This window comes from Rousettus aegyptiacus, unplaced genomic scaffold (assembly GCF_014176215.1).
Source record: "Rousettus aegyptiacus isolate mRouAeg1 unplaced genomic scaffold, mRouAeg1.p scaffold_m13_p_13, whole genome shotgun sequence".
Taxonomy (NCBI): domain Eukaryota; kingdom Metazoa; phylum Chordata; class Mammalia; order Chiroptera; family Pteropodidae; genus Rousettus; species Rousettus aegyptiacus.
The window spans coordinates 53,755,093-53,769,781 of record NW_023416288.1 but is presented as its reverse complement, the minus strand read 5'-3'; the positions used below and the strand labels follow the sequence as shown (position 1 = coordinate 53,769,781).

The window sequence follows — 14,689 nt, the reverse complement described above, 5'->3', positions numbered from 1 at the left end:
TATTGGAAGGTGAAGCCCGGGAGACTCAGCCAGCTTCACCCCACTCCCAGAGCGCTGTCTGCCCCCTCACTCGCCGCTTCTTCCACAAGCCTCTCCCACATCTCTGGAGTACCCGGACAGCGGCCCCCCCTTCCCACTGTGATTCTGGGATGGGGACTGGATGCCAGAGGTGGCAGGCCTGTCCTTAAAGTGCTTTGCTCTGCCAGTGCGGGGCGGGGGTGGGCCCCCCGGTGGACCCCCGTCCCCCAAGGCCGACGAGGGAGGGGTTTCCATCGCTCTGCAGCTGACGGGGGTGGTGGTGGTGGGGGAGTGGCAGCCTGGGAACCTGCGACAGTCGTTCCCCCCGCCTCGGCCTGCGAGGCCCGACCTCTAGGTGCGCTGGCGTGTTCCGCGCAGGAGCGCGAGCGCGAGGCTGGGGGCCGGGCGGCGGGCGCTCAGATCTGATACTCCCAGCCCTCCTCCTCCAGGCCCTTGTTGACCACGCCCCTCAGTTCCGACTTCAGGGCCCCCTGCCGCAGTTTCCCCCAGTTGGCGCTGCCGCGGGAGGTGCTTCGCGACACGGAGCGGGCAGCAGGGGCCAGGCTGGGGCCGGGGGCGCGGCCCCGCCGCGGGTGCTCCCAGCTTCTGTCCGGGTTGTAGGCGCCCCGGTTGCGGAAGGCCTGTGCGTAGCGCCGGGCTCGCCGCTGGCTGAGATCCTGTTTGTCTTCCACCCTATGGAGGACGGGGGACTTGAGGGGAAGCCGAGGGCAGAAGGGCTGGCGCTGGACTGGGCCTGTCTCCGGTCCGCACCCCATCCTTCCACGTCCCGCCTTTTCCTGGTCTGCGTGGCCCAGCCCCGCACCGTCACTCACCGCAGGAACCAGCGGTCCCCCAGCCCGTAATCTCGCCCAAAGATCCCAGAGCGAGGCCATAGGCAGCGAGGCAGCTTCCGCTCCAGCATCACCGTGGTGGCCACGACCTGCATGTGGGGACAGAAAGGGAAGTCCGAGAGGCGGCTGGGTGCAGACTGAGATGAAGGAAGGGCAGGGAGAAGAGAGGGGGCCAGGCAGAGGGGTGCCAGTTCAGCAGCAGCTAGGAAGCTCAGGAACTCATCGTGACAAACGGCGCCCCTAAGCTGAGCGCGGTCGACCCTCTTCTGTGAGGGAGTCAGTGGGACGAGAGCCCCACAGGTCTCTGCACAGTGACCTGACACCGGTCCTGATGCCAGGCTGGCCCTGCAGGTGGAGCGACCTCACTCTGAGGAGCACAGGAAGGTGAGCAAAGCAAAGCGAGGGGCCCAGAGGGCCACAGGGCATTTTGACCCCGCAGACACACGGGCCACTTACAAATGCAAGCATCCTACAGAGCAATCTGACATCAGTGCATTTGCATGGAAAAAATAGTTTCCTGGGCAAACCCCATTTAGCTAGTTTAGAGTTTTCTTTTTGTTTTTCCAAACTCTTGTTTTCTGTACGGTGCAGTTAAATGCCATCCAGGTTTGGGGATTTCCATTTTTATTTTGCTGAAATTATTTCGTGAGACAAATTTTCTATGTAGACTTTCAAATGACGATTCGATTCATTTAATAGTTTTTGTCCCCAGCATGGCGCTCCGACGGAAGATAGTTTCTGCTACTATGGAGAGTTTTTGTGGCATTATTTATAACACGTCTAATTTTTCTGGGTCAGATTTTGAAGTCTTAAATGTTGCTAAAAAGATGTGATACTCCAGTTTTTATTCAGTAACAAAATTTACCGAGTGCCATTTTAGCCACTATGAGCTTTACTCATTTTTTCCCCTTGATTACTCTAGAAAAGACTGAGGTTTTGATTCCTGTGCAAACTGAGGAATTTCCTTCCAGCTATTTCAGAATTGCTAGTCCAGTTCTTCCGTCCACCGTGCGTTATTCCGTGTACCGTGCAGTAACCATCCAGACACATGTGGGGTCAAAATATCCCGCTCCTGTCAGAATTTGTCCGGGTCTTCAGCAGGCGGGGAAAGGCCTGCGCTAACCCTCTCAGCCACCAGGGGGCTCACCTGGGCCCTCCAGAGCTCGTCCCGCTCGTGCGCCACCCGCCAGTGAGTGTCGCCCATCATGGCAATGAGGAGGTTGAGCATGAGCAGCGTGGCGATGATGGCGAAGGCCGCATAGGTGATGCTGTACATGAAGGGCAGGTCCACGTCGTAGTTGGCGGGCCCGTCGATGATGGTGAGGAACATCTCAAAGGTGCTGAACAGCGCCATGGGGTAGTTGTAGAAATGGCCCAGCTCATCCGGGTTCTCTGTCTGGAAGATGATATAGAAGGCTGCTCCGCCCAGGGGGTGAGAGTCGCCGTGTTCGTGACCAAACCGCAGCCAGCCCCTCGTGCCCGTTCCCTTCGTCTGCAATGGCACCGTCCTAGCCCTCATCCCTCAGTACTCCGGATGCTTACGGTGTCTTGTTTTCTATGTGGCTCACCCCGCTGGTCCCGGGAGCCACCTCCCCCTCACACTCTCGGTTTCCTCCACCTCTGAGGGGCGTCCCATGCTCAGACACTATGCCCCCCACCCGCCATCTCCGAAGGTTCATCTGCACCACTCCGCTCTGGAGGCTCCTCCAACCCCTCCTTCCCGTGGTCCCCATCCTGAACGGGTGGGTGGTTTACCTGAGGTAAAGCCCAGGATGACCACAGCCATCAGCCAGCAGAACCGCATCAGGTCACCAAAAATCATCTAGCAGAGGAGAGGGGAGGGAGAACATCGCACCTGTCGCTTGAGCGACTGTCCTTTGCAGCCTCCAGCAGGTCTCACCCTAACTGTCACAGCTCTGCCCTGCAGCCCAGACCAACTTGGCCTATTCGGGTATGGCCCTTGCTTGAACTAAGAATGGTTTTTACATTTTTAAAGGATTAAAAATAAATAAGTAAAAGAGGAGGAAAAGAATATGCAACAGAGACCAGAGGTGGCTCACAAGCCTGAGGCGTCTGTGATGCGCCCTTTGCAGAGATGGCCCCCCCCCACCGCCATCTCCTTGGGGGGCCCTGGGGAGGAGGCACGCACCTTCTGGATCATGATGGTGAAGGGGCCCAGCATCTGGAAGCCTCGGGCGAAGTACATGACGTTGCACCAGCCCAGCACCAGCGCGAGGGACATGGGCACCACCTCCCCGCTGGTGTTGGTGAGCCGCATCGCCATGGTCACCAGCACCAGGGAGGCGTAAGCGATGCTGGGGGGAGAGCGGACAGGGGGTGCTGAGAGGGCGTCCGGGGCTTTCCTGGGGACCCCAGAGCAGGAGCGTGACTGCGACAGCACCCGTGCACTCAGAGTCAGCCTTCGGAAGCTCAGTGCACAGGGTCGCACATGCGTCACTGAAGAGGGACCTATGTATGGGGTTAAGGTCCTCTGGGGGTCAGAACAGCCAGGGACCGAAAGCAGAGCCCTAGCGAGGGAGGGGACTGGGGCGACAGGAAGGAGACTCACATGAGGACATGGAACGGCCCCCCGAGGATGGTATGTCCGAAGAAGCGTGTGAACCCCACCCTGAAGATGTCTGGGATCTGGAAGGGCACAAAGGCACTGTGGGCTGGGGCTCAGGCTGGATCCTGGGGGGCAGACAGCCCCTCCCCAGACCCTGCCCACGCCTCACCTCGAAAATCAGGATGATCACGGCTCCAATGACAGTCACCAGTTCCCCCACCAGTCGGATGCCATCCTGGGGGCTCACGTAGGCCTCCTGCAGGGAGAGACCTGGTCAAAGCACTTGGTGTTTCCATGGGTCCACCCTGCCTGGCCCTGGACAGAAGTCAGTGACCCTCACAGAGGGTCACGAGCCCTGTCCGATGCTTTTTAACCCATTAGGCTTGGCCATCTCAAACTCTGCTCTTCGAGTGCCTGTGGGTTTTTGTGTGTGTGTGTGTGCGTGTGTGTGTGTGTGTGTGTATTCCGAGTTTGTGCCTATTTGAGACCTAGGTCAGGGGAGAAATGCGGGTGGTGAGACAGGAACGTGATACAAGTCTGATCCTGCCCCGAGGTGTCACCTGCCGCTCTAGGGTGTCACCTGAAGTAGCTTCTGCTGCAGGAGGGTGTTGTCCCTGGGCTGGGTGCGGTTATCCGTCCTGGGCTTGAGGGGGCGGTAGACGCAGCACATGGTGAAGCAGACGATGTAGAGCACGTACAGGGCGCCCAGCAGGCAGAAGTACGGCCGCCCGTACCGCTTCCATTTGAGGCTCACCAGCTCCTTCACAGGCGTCTGGTCCAGGATGTGGCGGGCCTGGCGAAGGAAGAGGACAGAGCGAGTGGCTCGGCAACCCTGACATCCCTCCCCCGTCGCTCGCAGACCCGAAGGCCCCGTACCTCCCGCTTCTTGGTGGTGACGATGAGTTCCAGCAGCGATGGCTCGTCCCCTGCCGAGTCGATCTCCGTGAGATCATAGAGGGTGTAGGTCACCAGCCCGAAGGTCCCCTGGCTGTGCTTCCACTTCTGCATCAGGTGCTGGAACATCTTAGGGGGAGGGGCGCCGAGTCAGGTGTGAGCCCAGGGGGCGGGGCGTCGTACAGAGGGCGGGGCGCCGTATAGGGGGCGGGGCGTCGTACAGAGGGCGGGGCGTCGCACAGGGGGCGGGGCGTCGTATAGAGGACGGGGCGTCGTACAGAGGGCGGGGCGTCGCACGAGGCGGGGCGCCGCACGAGGCGGGGCGCCGCACAGGGCATAGTGCGACCCGGAAGGACTGCCGCTTCTCATGACCGAAACCTCGTGAGCAGAAGAACCTATGTTCGCGCCAACCGCCTCGGTTTTATGTCCCCCATAACTCCCTCCAGAGCTCGGAAAGGGAGTGAGAAGCTGGAGGGCTGCCCCTCCGTGGACTGGAAGGACCGGTGGACGTGGGCGTTACAAACCACCCCAGGGTGCGATCAAGACTCAGGGAGAGACAGTGGGCTGGAAAGGGCACAGGGGACAAGAGACAGTGGCCGAGAAAGAAGTTCCGATGTGAACCAAGGCAGCAAACACGACTGTGCACCCTTATTTCCCCAGGGGCTGGGAGTATAGGAGGAGGGTGTCTCCGGGGGCGCCGCGGGGCTGGGGCGTGTCGCTCACCACAGCGTTGCCCTCCACTCCGGCCAGCTTGAAGGGGGTGAGGCCCTGGTGGTTGGGCACGAGGTCCAGCGACAGCGGGTGGTCCCCACGCCCGTCGTAGGACAGCAGCAGGTTATACATCTGGCAGGCAAAGGTCCTGTTGGGCTGGAAGACCAGGATGTGCAGCACCGTGTTTCCTGGGGGAGGACATGGGTGTCACGTGGCCACTGGCCCCGGGTCCCAGGTGTTCCCGCGCCCACTGCGGGGCAGGCCCCCGCCCCGCCTCCCACCCCAGCGCCCCTGCCCCAGCGCTCACCCAGGGAGTCCTGGGCCCGGATGTCAGCCCCGTGCTCGATGAGCAGCCGCACGATCTCCTCGCTGCCCACGCAGGCGGCAAAGGACAGAGGGTGCTCCCCTGGGGGTGCAGAGGGCTCCGTGGCGTGAGTGCGGCCGGACGGGCAGCCTCCCCGGGTGCCGGCCTCCTGCTCCCCACCGCGCAGCTCTGGGCTTGGGGACACTTGTCAGCAGAACCAGAGGCGGGGCGGGTGCAGAGGGCGGCAGGCAAGTGGGCTCTGGCCTCAAGCCCTCTTCGGCCCTCCCCTCCTTCCTCTCGCCCACCGCCCAGCTGCCCCGGCCCCAGCCCCGGCCCTCACCAAAGTAGACGTGGTTGTGGGGGCTGAGGCGGAAAGCTGTGCCTGTGGCTCTGGCGGAGACGCTGGCCCCGTGGGCGAGCAGGGCTCGCACCAGGTTCACATTCTGGTTCAAGATGGCCACATGCAGCGCCGTCTGACCTGGTTCGGGACAGCTCTCAGTCGTGGCGTCTGTCCCTAGGATCCTGCAGGGGCCCCAAACCTACTCATGGTCCTATACCAGGGTAGCCTGCAGGGTTGGGGACAGGGAGCCTTGGGCCTGGCAGGATTCCCAGGGGCTCCAGCTGCTGCCCACTCTTCCCACACTCTCGGCCTCTCTGTTTCCGGGGATCGGGGCTCTAAGGATGCACATGGGGATGACCAGGTGGAAGGGAGATGGATTGGAGAAGAAAGATCAGGGAGGCTTGGATTCCCTCTGGTTTCCCCCAGTTACCCAACTGAAATACTCAGCAGACCTCCCCTTCCCTCGGCCGCTCACCCGCATACAGCTCCGACGTCATGGGCTCCTTGACCAGCTCGGGGGCAGCCTCCATCAGCACCGCGGCTGCTTCCAGATGGTCGTAGAGGGCCGCCACGTGCAGCGCCGTCTCCCCCAGGGCTCCTGGCAGTGCGAGAAGGAAGTGGCATGGGGCTTCTTCCCTGGGGTGGGGAAGAGGGGCAACAGTAGTTTGGGGGGCCCCCGGAGAGGTCCCTGGCGATCCTGGGGAGCCGCGTGCCCTGGGCTGACCGGGGAGGGGAGCGGTGCCGAGCATCCTGCCCCTTCCTTACCCCTCTGGTGCACCTCCCAGGCCTGGCCCTGGAGCAGCTTGCTGAGAGCCGGGACATCGTTCTCCTTGGCCGCTAGAAGGAAAGGACACCCCAGGATCCTACAAGGGAATGGGGCCAGAGAGTGCATAACGTGAGCTTGCCTGGTGGCAGAACGAGGGGCGAAGGCGTTGCTCCGTCAGATACGAACGCGTGTTCCTCCGTGACGATAAACCCCAAGGCCTTGGGCCCAGGGAAGGGGGGGCCACTGGGGTGCAAAGGGCTGCCTGATCTCCTCCCCCGACCGCGCCAACGTTTCCCCCTTTTCGTCCAGGTGGGAGACCGTCGGTGGCCGGTGTGCCACCTACTGGGTGAGGGCACCGGGATGTGTGTGAGTGTCCTATCTGTGCACATCAGGTCTGGCTGAAGCATCCGCTGACCTCCTGACGAGCGACTGCTAGAGCGGCTCTGACTCGGCTCCGCCGAGTGTCCTGAGATCGCCCTCCGCGATAAGCTCTGTTTTCGAAGGCCAGAAGGACAGGGCATGCCCTCCCCCTGTTCGTGGAGGAAGTCCACACGTGGGACTCGGCAGGTGTTCTCCCTGCTCCGCGACGCCCTCCTTGCTAGACCCTCTCGGCAAAGCCCTTTGGTCCTGGCACTTCCCTCCCGTGACAGCCTCTCCAGGGCTCGCCCCAAAAGCAACAGAGTATCCTTACGGTTTTCCCGGCCCCTAAGTCAGGTTATAGTCTCTTCCTGCTGCCTATCTGCTTTTCTCGCTTGTTTTAAGCACAAAGCATCGTCTCGGACTCCCCAAATCCTCTCTAGAGTTTTATTCCTATTATGAACTTAAACACTTTTTTTTTTTAATCAAAGCTTACTCCAACTAAGACACATAAGACTCCTTTCATTTGTTTTTTTTTCTCTCAGTCCAGAGCCATTTGGTCTTTCCATGGGAGTGAATGAAATAACCCTATTTATCCCGAGATGGCAATTACGTGGCAAAAGAGACTCAGGCAGGCGCTCACTCGCACACCGCATCACCCATGCCAGTGACAGGAAACCGACTCCCGTGCCGGGGGTGGGAGGGCGGAGAAGGGGAAGGAGCTGGAGACTCGCATCTCCCAGACGCTGCCTCAGCCCCCCAGCGCCACGTAGGAGCCCCCAGGCCCTGCCAGTTCACCCCCTGCTTCTCCCTCCGATCCCTACCTCCGCGTCCTGACTGCCCTTCACTAACTCATGTCCTTCTCTAGCCCGAGATCAGCAATTACTCCCCTGATTGGTTCTCCCACACCCTATTTACCCTCAGCCCATCCTCCTTGATGCTGCCAAGATACACTCTTTAAATGGCCAAGGCAGTCATGGCTTAGGGAAGTCGACGGGTCCTTAAATGCCCAAGGAGGAGGAACCCACACGTCCTTGACAGTCTTTGTGCAACTACTTCTCTGAGTTCTCCTCTCCCCCCGACCAGAGTTTCAGCCTCGCCGCCCCAAAACATGCCATTCTTTGCCTGTGCCATGACCTCTTCCCACCTGAAATTTAATCGCCTCCCCCGCACGCCCCGCCCCCCGTTGGCGCCTCCGTTCCTAGCCCCTGTGCCCAGCATGTGGCGGGCATTCCCTCCCTCTGTGGAATGAAGGGATTAGAAGCATCGCCGAAAGGTGGTTTGGCCTCAGTGTCTCTCTTCAATGTCTTCATCAGCCCCTCCTCCCACACGCCCCTGCCGACCTTAAGCAATTGCATCATCTCCGTAAAAACCAGTATGCTGGGTATGCAAACGCAGGCGCAAAACAAGTTTGCTAGACGCCCCTTCACCACCACGACCTTCCCGATAATTTGTCCAAACCTCTCCTCTACAGGTATTCTAGAGCCGGCTCTATTCACGTACATGCACGTGCACACACACACACACACACACACACACCCTCTCCAGAAAGGTGTGCACTCGCTCCCTCGGGCCTTACTTTTATTTTAGCATCTTTCGCTGTGTGTTGCGATTAGTGTCTGTCTCTTCCTCTGTATTAGGGGTACCCGAAGGCAGAGATCAGTCGCTTTCTCATCTATCCTTTCCCTGCCCTCCTCTGATTAGCTTCAAGTGCCACACCCCACTTTGACGACATGCGTAAAAGGTTAGTGGCAAAGCTGGAGAAGGACCTCAGGGGTCTCCTTCCCCAAGCTCCCCACCTCTTAGGGTGTGAGTGGGGAGGTTGGCTGGTGGCCGGCCCGAAGATGTATATTCCTGTCAATCCCTATACGTCTCTGAAGCCCGCAAATGTCCCCCCACAAATATTCTCTTCGTGTTCCTTTTCTTGCCTCTGTCGATGGCCCTAGTTGGCCTGGAAGGTCAAGGAGATACTGTCTGTCCCAGGCTTGCCAGGTCGGCCAAATAACAATGCGGGGTGCTCAGTTAGATTTGAATTTGAGATACACAACAGATCATTTTTTAGTGTAAGTCTGTCCCATGCAATGTTTGCGATATTCTAACAACGTATTGTTTATCTGAAATCAGATTTAACTCAGTGCCCTGTATTTTATCTGGCAACCTAAGTCAGACTGTGGTTTGGGTGAAGAATTAGCTTAGACCCAACCCGGCCGGCAAGGCTGGTAGAGAGCTGGCCTCTTCCGGTCTGCAAACTCCAGCATCCAGCAAAAATCTGGGTAGCATGTGGGCAGCTCTAAGGGGATCGGGCAGAGCCGTTACTGCAATAGCATCATAGGGCCGCCAGTGGACAGCAGAGAAAGCCCTGCTCACATTCTTGGCCTTAAGGGAGACCCCCCAAAACAGCCTAATATCCTTCGGGGCCTCATAAAAACGGTACAAGATTCTTGTGCCTGAGGCATAGGTAGTTTTCTTTCAGAGTAGCCCAGCAAAGAGGTTGAGATACGGGGCAAAATCTGCACATCTTCCCCAGATCTCTGCCAGACCCCTCCCCGGGGCAGGAGCAAGGGGAGGCACTGAAGAGGTATCTCCCAGTTTGAATGGTTAGATTATACTCACTCCCTTCCGTGAGGAAATTTCACTTTATTTAGACTACTTCACATCACTACCACGATCCCCTATTTACAAACAACGATTTAGAGCAGTGGTTCTCAACCAGGGGTGACCCCTGGCCCCCTCCCCAAGGAATTCGCCAAAGTCTGGAGACATTTTAGGTCGTTATAACTGGGGGAGAGCGGGGGAAGGGGGGGTGCCACTGGCTTCGGTGGGTAGAGGGTGGGATGCTATTCAGCATTTCACACAGGCAGAGAAATCCTGACTCAGAGGTATAATTATTCACAATCCAGTTTAAAAAAAAAAAATAGGATACCTCACATTAAAAAGAGTGAGAAATGCGCTATACATGTTTTCTTACAAATCATTAAACAAAAAAGACGAAGCCCTTACCCGCTGACTGAGTAGCAACGAGAACTACAGAGCACACCTGAAATCACAACGCTATGATTTGCAGGATTTGGAGTGTCTTATTTTGCAGGATGATTACGAATCAAATCGAACGGCCAAATTCTGTATTAGAAGGGTGGGAACCCTACCGCTAACTGGATCTCGGCGTAAAACCTGGCACAGTTTTTATAGAGTAAGCAAATCCTTGCCTCGCCCTACAAGGTCCCCTCTGGCCTCCAGGTGAGGTGCTCTCGCTTCCCCCAGCCCGGTCCCGGCCACCCCGTGCTCCGCTCCTCCACTCCCGAGGAAGGGGCACGCGCCCGCGTGTGTGCACGCACGTGTGTGTGCGCAGGGTGTGAGAGTGAAGTTTTGCACCTGGTTGCTGGGAAACGAGGCAGGAGGAAGAGCGACTGCAGGAGAATTCTAATCAGAATCGTAGAGCAGGGAAGTGCCTAGACAACTGGTCTCCTCTCTCCACGTGACAGGTGGAGAAAGAGGCCTGACGTCCCGAGGTGACTTGCCCTAACAAGTCGGAGGCAGCGCTGGGACTAGTGCCGCATTTGTCATTTTTCTGGCCCCATTCTCTGTGTTACTCAGGGTTTGGAATGGGGTTAGAAGAGGACTGTGTTGACATGCGTGGGGCCCACCGGTGTCGCCACGAGCACCCTCTCAGGGGGAAGGGGACAGGGAGGAGCCCACAGGCAGCACGGTAGCTCGCGGTACAGTTCCGAGGCAGTTCTCATGGGAGGAAGCTGGCAACCCACAGCCCCTCCGCCCCCCCCCCCTTTTACTATTGTGGGTCTTTTTGTTTGTTTGTTTTTTCACCACAATAATCCCGTTTGCTCCATGTGCTTCTCTCTCAGCTTCCATAGCAGCATCTTGCCTATTATCCCGTGGGCTGAATAATTCTCTCATTTTCCAGAAGAGGAAACTGAGGCAGAACAGCCCAGTCGCTGCTGGAAGATCACACAGAGTTAAAGGCAGAAAGCGTAGCCAAGAACCTAGCCTCAGGCTCTCACCACTAAATTATGTGGTTCTTCTAGTTTTCTGACTCTTCCCGGTGTTTCTCTGCGGTGGCGGGGGCGGGGGGCGGCGTCAGCCAGGAGCAGGGGCCAGGGATGGAGGGAAGAGCAGCCATGTGTGGGGAGGAGGCACACACTGGCCACAGGCGGCCGCCTCGTTCCGGGCCACGTTCTTGGCAGTGGGATGAGGATCAAAGCGCCCAGGAGAGCGGGCGCGTCCTTCTACCTGCCGCGGACAACTCCGACACGCGCGTAGGCAGACGCGGGTGTTTACTAAGCCGGGGAGTCCTCATACCCGGGAGAGTCCCAAGGCTCGCTTTGCACAGACACGTCAGTTTACACGCATTCGCAGGTATTTATCTAAACGGAGAAGAACGTGCAGCGTGCACTACCTTCCCGTCAGCGCGTGGGAGGGAGGGCATGGCAGCCGTGGGGGGCAGGTGTGAGGGTCAGGACAGACAGCCGCTGGGAGCTGCCCGGCTCGCCGCACACCAGCCGAAACCAGACACCGCGACGTCCTCCTCGCCAAGGGGATGCGCCAGGCGGTGCTGGTCCCGGGGGAGTGAGCTCCTGGAGAGCAGAGAAGGTGTCATGTTCACCTTCTGCAAACCTGGCCGAGCGCTTCCTGCTCGGTAAATGCTCAGTGCACTGAACATCAATCAGGGAAGAAGACGATCCGAGGCCCAAGGAGAGATGACCGGAAGAGGGGGAGTTCGGCTTGGGTGGCGGCCGTGCGGATGTTCACGGAGAAGGCTGCGTGACTGAGACCGGAGAGAAATCTACCAGCCAGAGAGGAACCCTGGGCTCCCCATCATCCTGGAGACAATACCAAGTCTCCCCTTCTCACTGGCCCACGCTCTGCCCGCAGGGTCGCCCCAAGCCCACCCAGGGTCCCGCCTCTGAGTCCTCGGCACAAACCCCAACTTCACCCCTTGCTCGCTGTGTCTGGGCCTGCCTCCTTCCTGGGATGAAGCCCTTCCTCCCACAGCTGGGCTGGGGCTCGTATAAGGCTGGCGCTGTTCTGCCGTCAGCTCACCCCCTGACCTGACCATGTTGTCTTCAAGTTCATGGTTATCTCACTCTTACCTAATTGCCCGTGTCTCCCCTTGGGCTGGTTGACTGCTCAGCCTAGGCCACTCCCCTTCCTGGCCATTTTGGGGGCCCTCCTGGGAGCGCCCACCCAGAGGGCAGTCACTACTCCAGGCTCCTGGTGCTTGGGAAGAAGAGGGCCAAGGAGCTCCGCAATCAGGCGGGGAACCAGGGGACGTGGCGGAATCCCTCTCAGTGGTGACCTCAGGCCGTTCTTGCCCTCGGGATGGGAGGAGGCACACAGAATGGTCTTAAGAAGAAATAGGGCAGGCGGGGCAGGTGGAAGCCACTCTGCGGTCCCTCGCTCTATCTTCGCCTCACTGGGGCTCTGGGGGAACCTCCGCCGCCCCTTCCAAACCCCCGGGCCTGTCTGCTCTCGATGCCCGGCGAGTGGGAAGGGGAAGAGTGGGACCAGCGGTGGCCCCGTCTGTAACAACAAGACCATTCTGTGGCCTCGAGATGTCATCAGCCAAACATGTGCTCAGCCCCCACTCTCCCAGGCCTGGGGGGCAGAGGTGGGCGGCCGGTGTGAGAGACAGGAAGCTGACTAAAGGAGCACATCCCCAGCCCGAATCCTTGAGAAAAGAAGAAAAGCCACAGGGGCTCCTGGCGGCCTCTTAGCCTCTCTCCCGCTCGGGCTCAGGTAAGCCCCTCCGTTTACAGATGGAGAAGGACCCTCAGACAGAAAGACTCCCCGTTTGCCCCTTGAACAGGCCTGCCTTCTTAGGGGCCCAGGGAAAACCCCAGCTGGAGGACTTCCTTCAGGCGTGCCACCGCCTGGGCAGGGCGATGCTCGGAGACTTTGGAGAGGAGACCACACACAGAGATGGCCTCAAGCTTCCTCCATCTCCCCTCCTCTCCCGCTGCCGACTCTAAGCTGCCAAGGGGGGTGCGTGGCTGGGAGGGAGCGGGGAGAGCATCAGATGAGTTTCGGAAAGCTCTCAGGGGCCGGAAGCAACCAGTGAGATTTCCTAAGGGCTCAAACACAAGCTTCTCAAGTTCTTCAACCCGGATGCGGGAGTGGGCGAGCATGGGTCCTCGGCATGTTCTGGCCAGGTGCCCGTGCCCCTCGCCCTCAACAGAGGGTAATAAATTCCAGGCCGGGTCTCAGCTTTGCTCGCACTCATACCCTCGCTCCCCCAGGGGCTGGCACATAGCAGGGCCCTGGTCGGTGGCTGATGTGATAACCACCTGGGAACGATCGCCGTGATCACATGCTGTCTTCCTTCGGGGTTTCGAGAGTCGGCAGGTCCTCTCCCGCCACCCCTCCATCCATTCGCTCGTCCCCACGTGTGTACACATATGTGCTGTATGTTTCTGCCGGGGAGATTGCTCAAGGGGCAGGGAGCAGAGATCCAGGGCACTGTTCCGATCCACCCTCGGCCCTCTGGCGGAGATTCAAGGATGCCACAATCCCCCCAAGGTCCAGCAAGGTGTCTGGCCTTTAAGGAAGTGCAGTCAACCTTTAAACGAGTGGGTTTGAACTACACGGGTCCACTCATAAGTGGACATTTTTCAACGGAACTACTCAGTTCAACGGACAGCAGTCCCATCGACCCTCACGGCTGAACCCAGCGCCGTTCGCTGGTGAACCGGCCGGTGAGAATCGGCGTTCTCCAAGGGCCACTTCGGTTATACGTGGATTCCCGCTTGCACATCCCTGGAGCCCCTAGCCCCCACACTGCTCAAGGGTCAACCGCACTCACGAGAACTGAATCGGATCTTAAAGACAGCGAACCCCCCGTGTCCATGCCAGACCCCCTTCTTCCACCTGACATCTGGGGGCCCCAGGGGCCACAACCCTTGAGACAAAATGCTCCCACACGGAGCCAGGCCTGAAAACAGGGTCCAGACAAAGACGGAGAGGGAGGGATGGGGAAAGTGGGGAGGAGGGGAGGGGAGGGGGGAGGGACACACCTGGGGAGAGTGGGGAGGAGGAGGGGGAGGAGGAAGGAACACACCTGGGGGGCGAAGGCAGCCGCGTGAGGCTTACCGCTTCTGCTGCAGCAGGTTCTGCTCGTCTCGGTTCTGAGCCCAAGCCTCCTGTCTCTGGAACCATCTGCAGAACTTTCTCCACAGGCAGAGAAGGAGCCCCTTCTTCCTGGGCGGCGGCGACCCCATGTCGTGTTGGCCAGGCTCCTTGGGGGGCTGCAGCTGAGGCCAGACCCCGACTGGGCTCTGCCTTGGGGCTGCACTGGCCTCCACGAGGCCTGGCCTGCCCTCTCTCTGCAGAGGCCCCATCTCCTGCCTCCCTGGGCCCCCCCGGGAGCCTCGGGGAGGCGCCTCGGCCAGACCCCAGACCGCAGAGAGCTCAGAGCCTGCTCCACCGGGCTGAGCTGGGACTCCCTCTCTGGGCTCCTCCTGGGAGCTGTGCAGACAAACTCCCTCCCTCCTCCCAAATTACCTGAGATTTAAAGAGACAGGCCAGCACACCTGCCCGCAGGGGCCGGCCTAACCTCCTCCGCCTCGGTCTCTCGCCCCGCCCCGCACCCTCCCCCCCACCCCGTCCAGTCCAGGGAAGGGAGGCCTTCAAAGAGACTGGGGACACCTCCCTTGGACTTTTGGGATACCTGGCTGTGACCTTTTACAGAAAGGCCTGGACAGGTCAGACTAGGCTGAGAGACTCCAGGCAGTGACGAGGAGGGAGGAGTCACCGGGGGTCTGGAGATCGAGGCCCCTCCACCGGGCTAGCAAGCAAGCCCCCCTTTCCCCTCCTGTCAGCCTCCCCCACCCTTTGCTGAACCCCCCACCCTCTGCTGGGAATGAGCTGTTCT

General features: G+C 59.5%; 1 protein-coding gene across 1 annotated transcript; it reads right to left on the bottom strand.

Moving 5' to 3' along the window:
- Nucleotides 1–80: 80 nt before the first annotated feature.
- Nucleotides 81–14,156, bottom strand: LOC107516983 (transient receptor potential cation channel subfamily V member 6). Its single transcript, XM_016157200.2, has 15 exons — nucleotides 13,909–14,156; nucleotides 6,450–6,547; nucleotides 6,160–6,282; nucleotides 5,685–5,822; nucleotides 5,348–5,446; nucleotides 5,053–5,228; nucleotides 4,312–4,458; nucleotides 4,016–4,228; nucleotides 3,605–3,691; nucleotides 3,439–3,515; nucleotides 3,019–3,184; nucleotides 2,625–2,691; nucleotides 2,017–2,285; nucleotides 852–958; nucleotides 81–711 (listed from the first exon to the last, which is right to left on the bottom strand). Exons 1-15 carry the CDS (start codon nucleotides 14,154–14,156, stop codon nucleotides 435–437), a joined length of 2,292 nt encoding a protein of 763 aa, XP_016012686.1. The 3' UTR covers nucleotides 81–434.
- Between the last annotated feature and the right edge of the window lie 533 nt (nucleotides 14,157–14,689).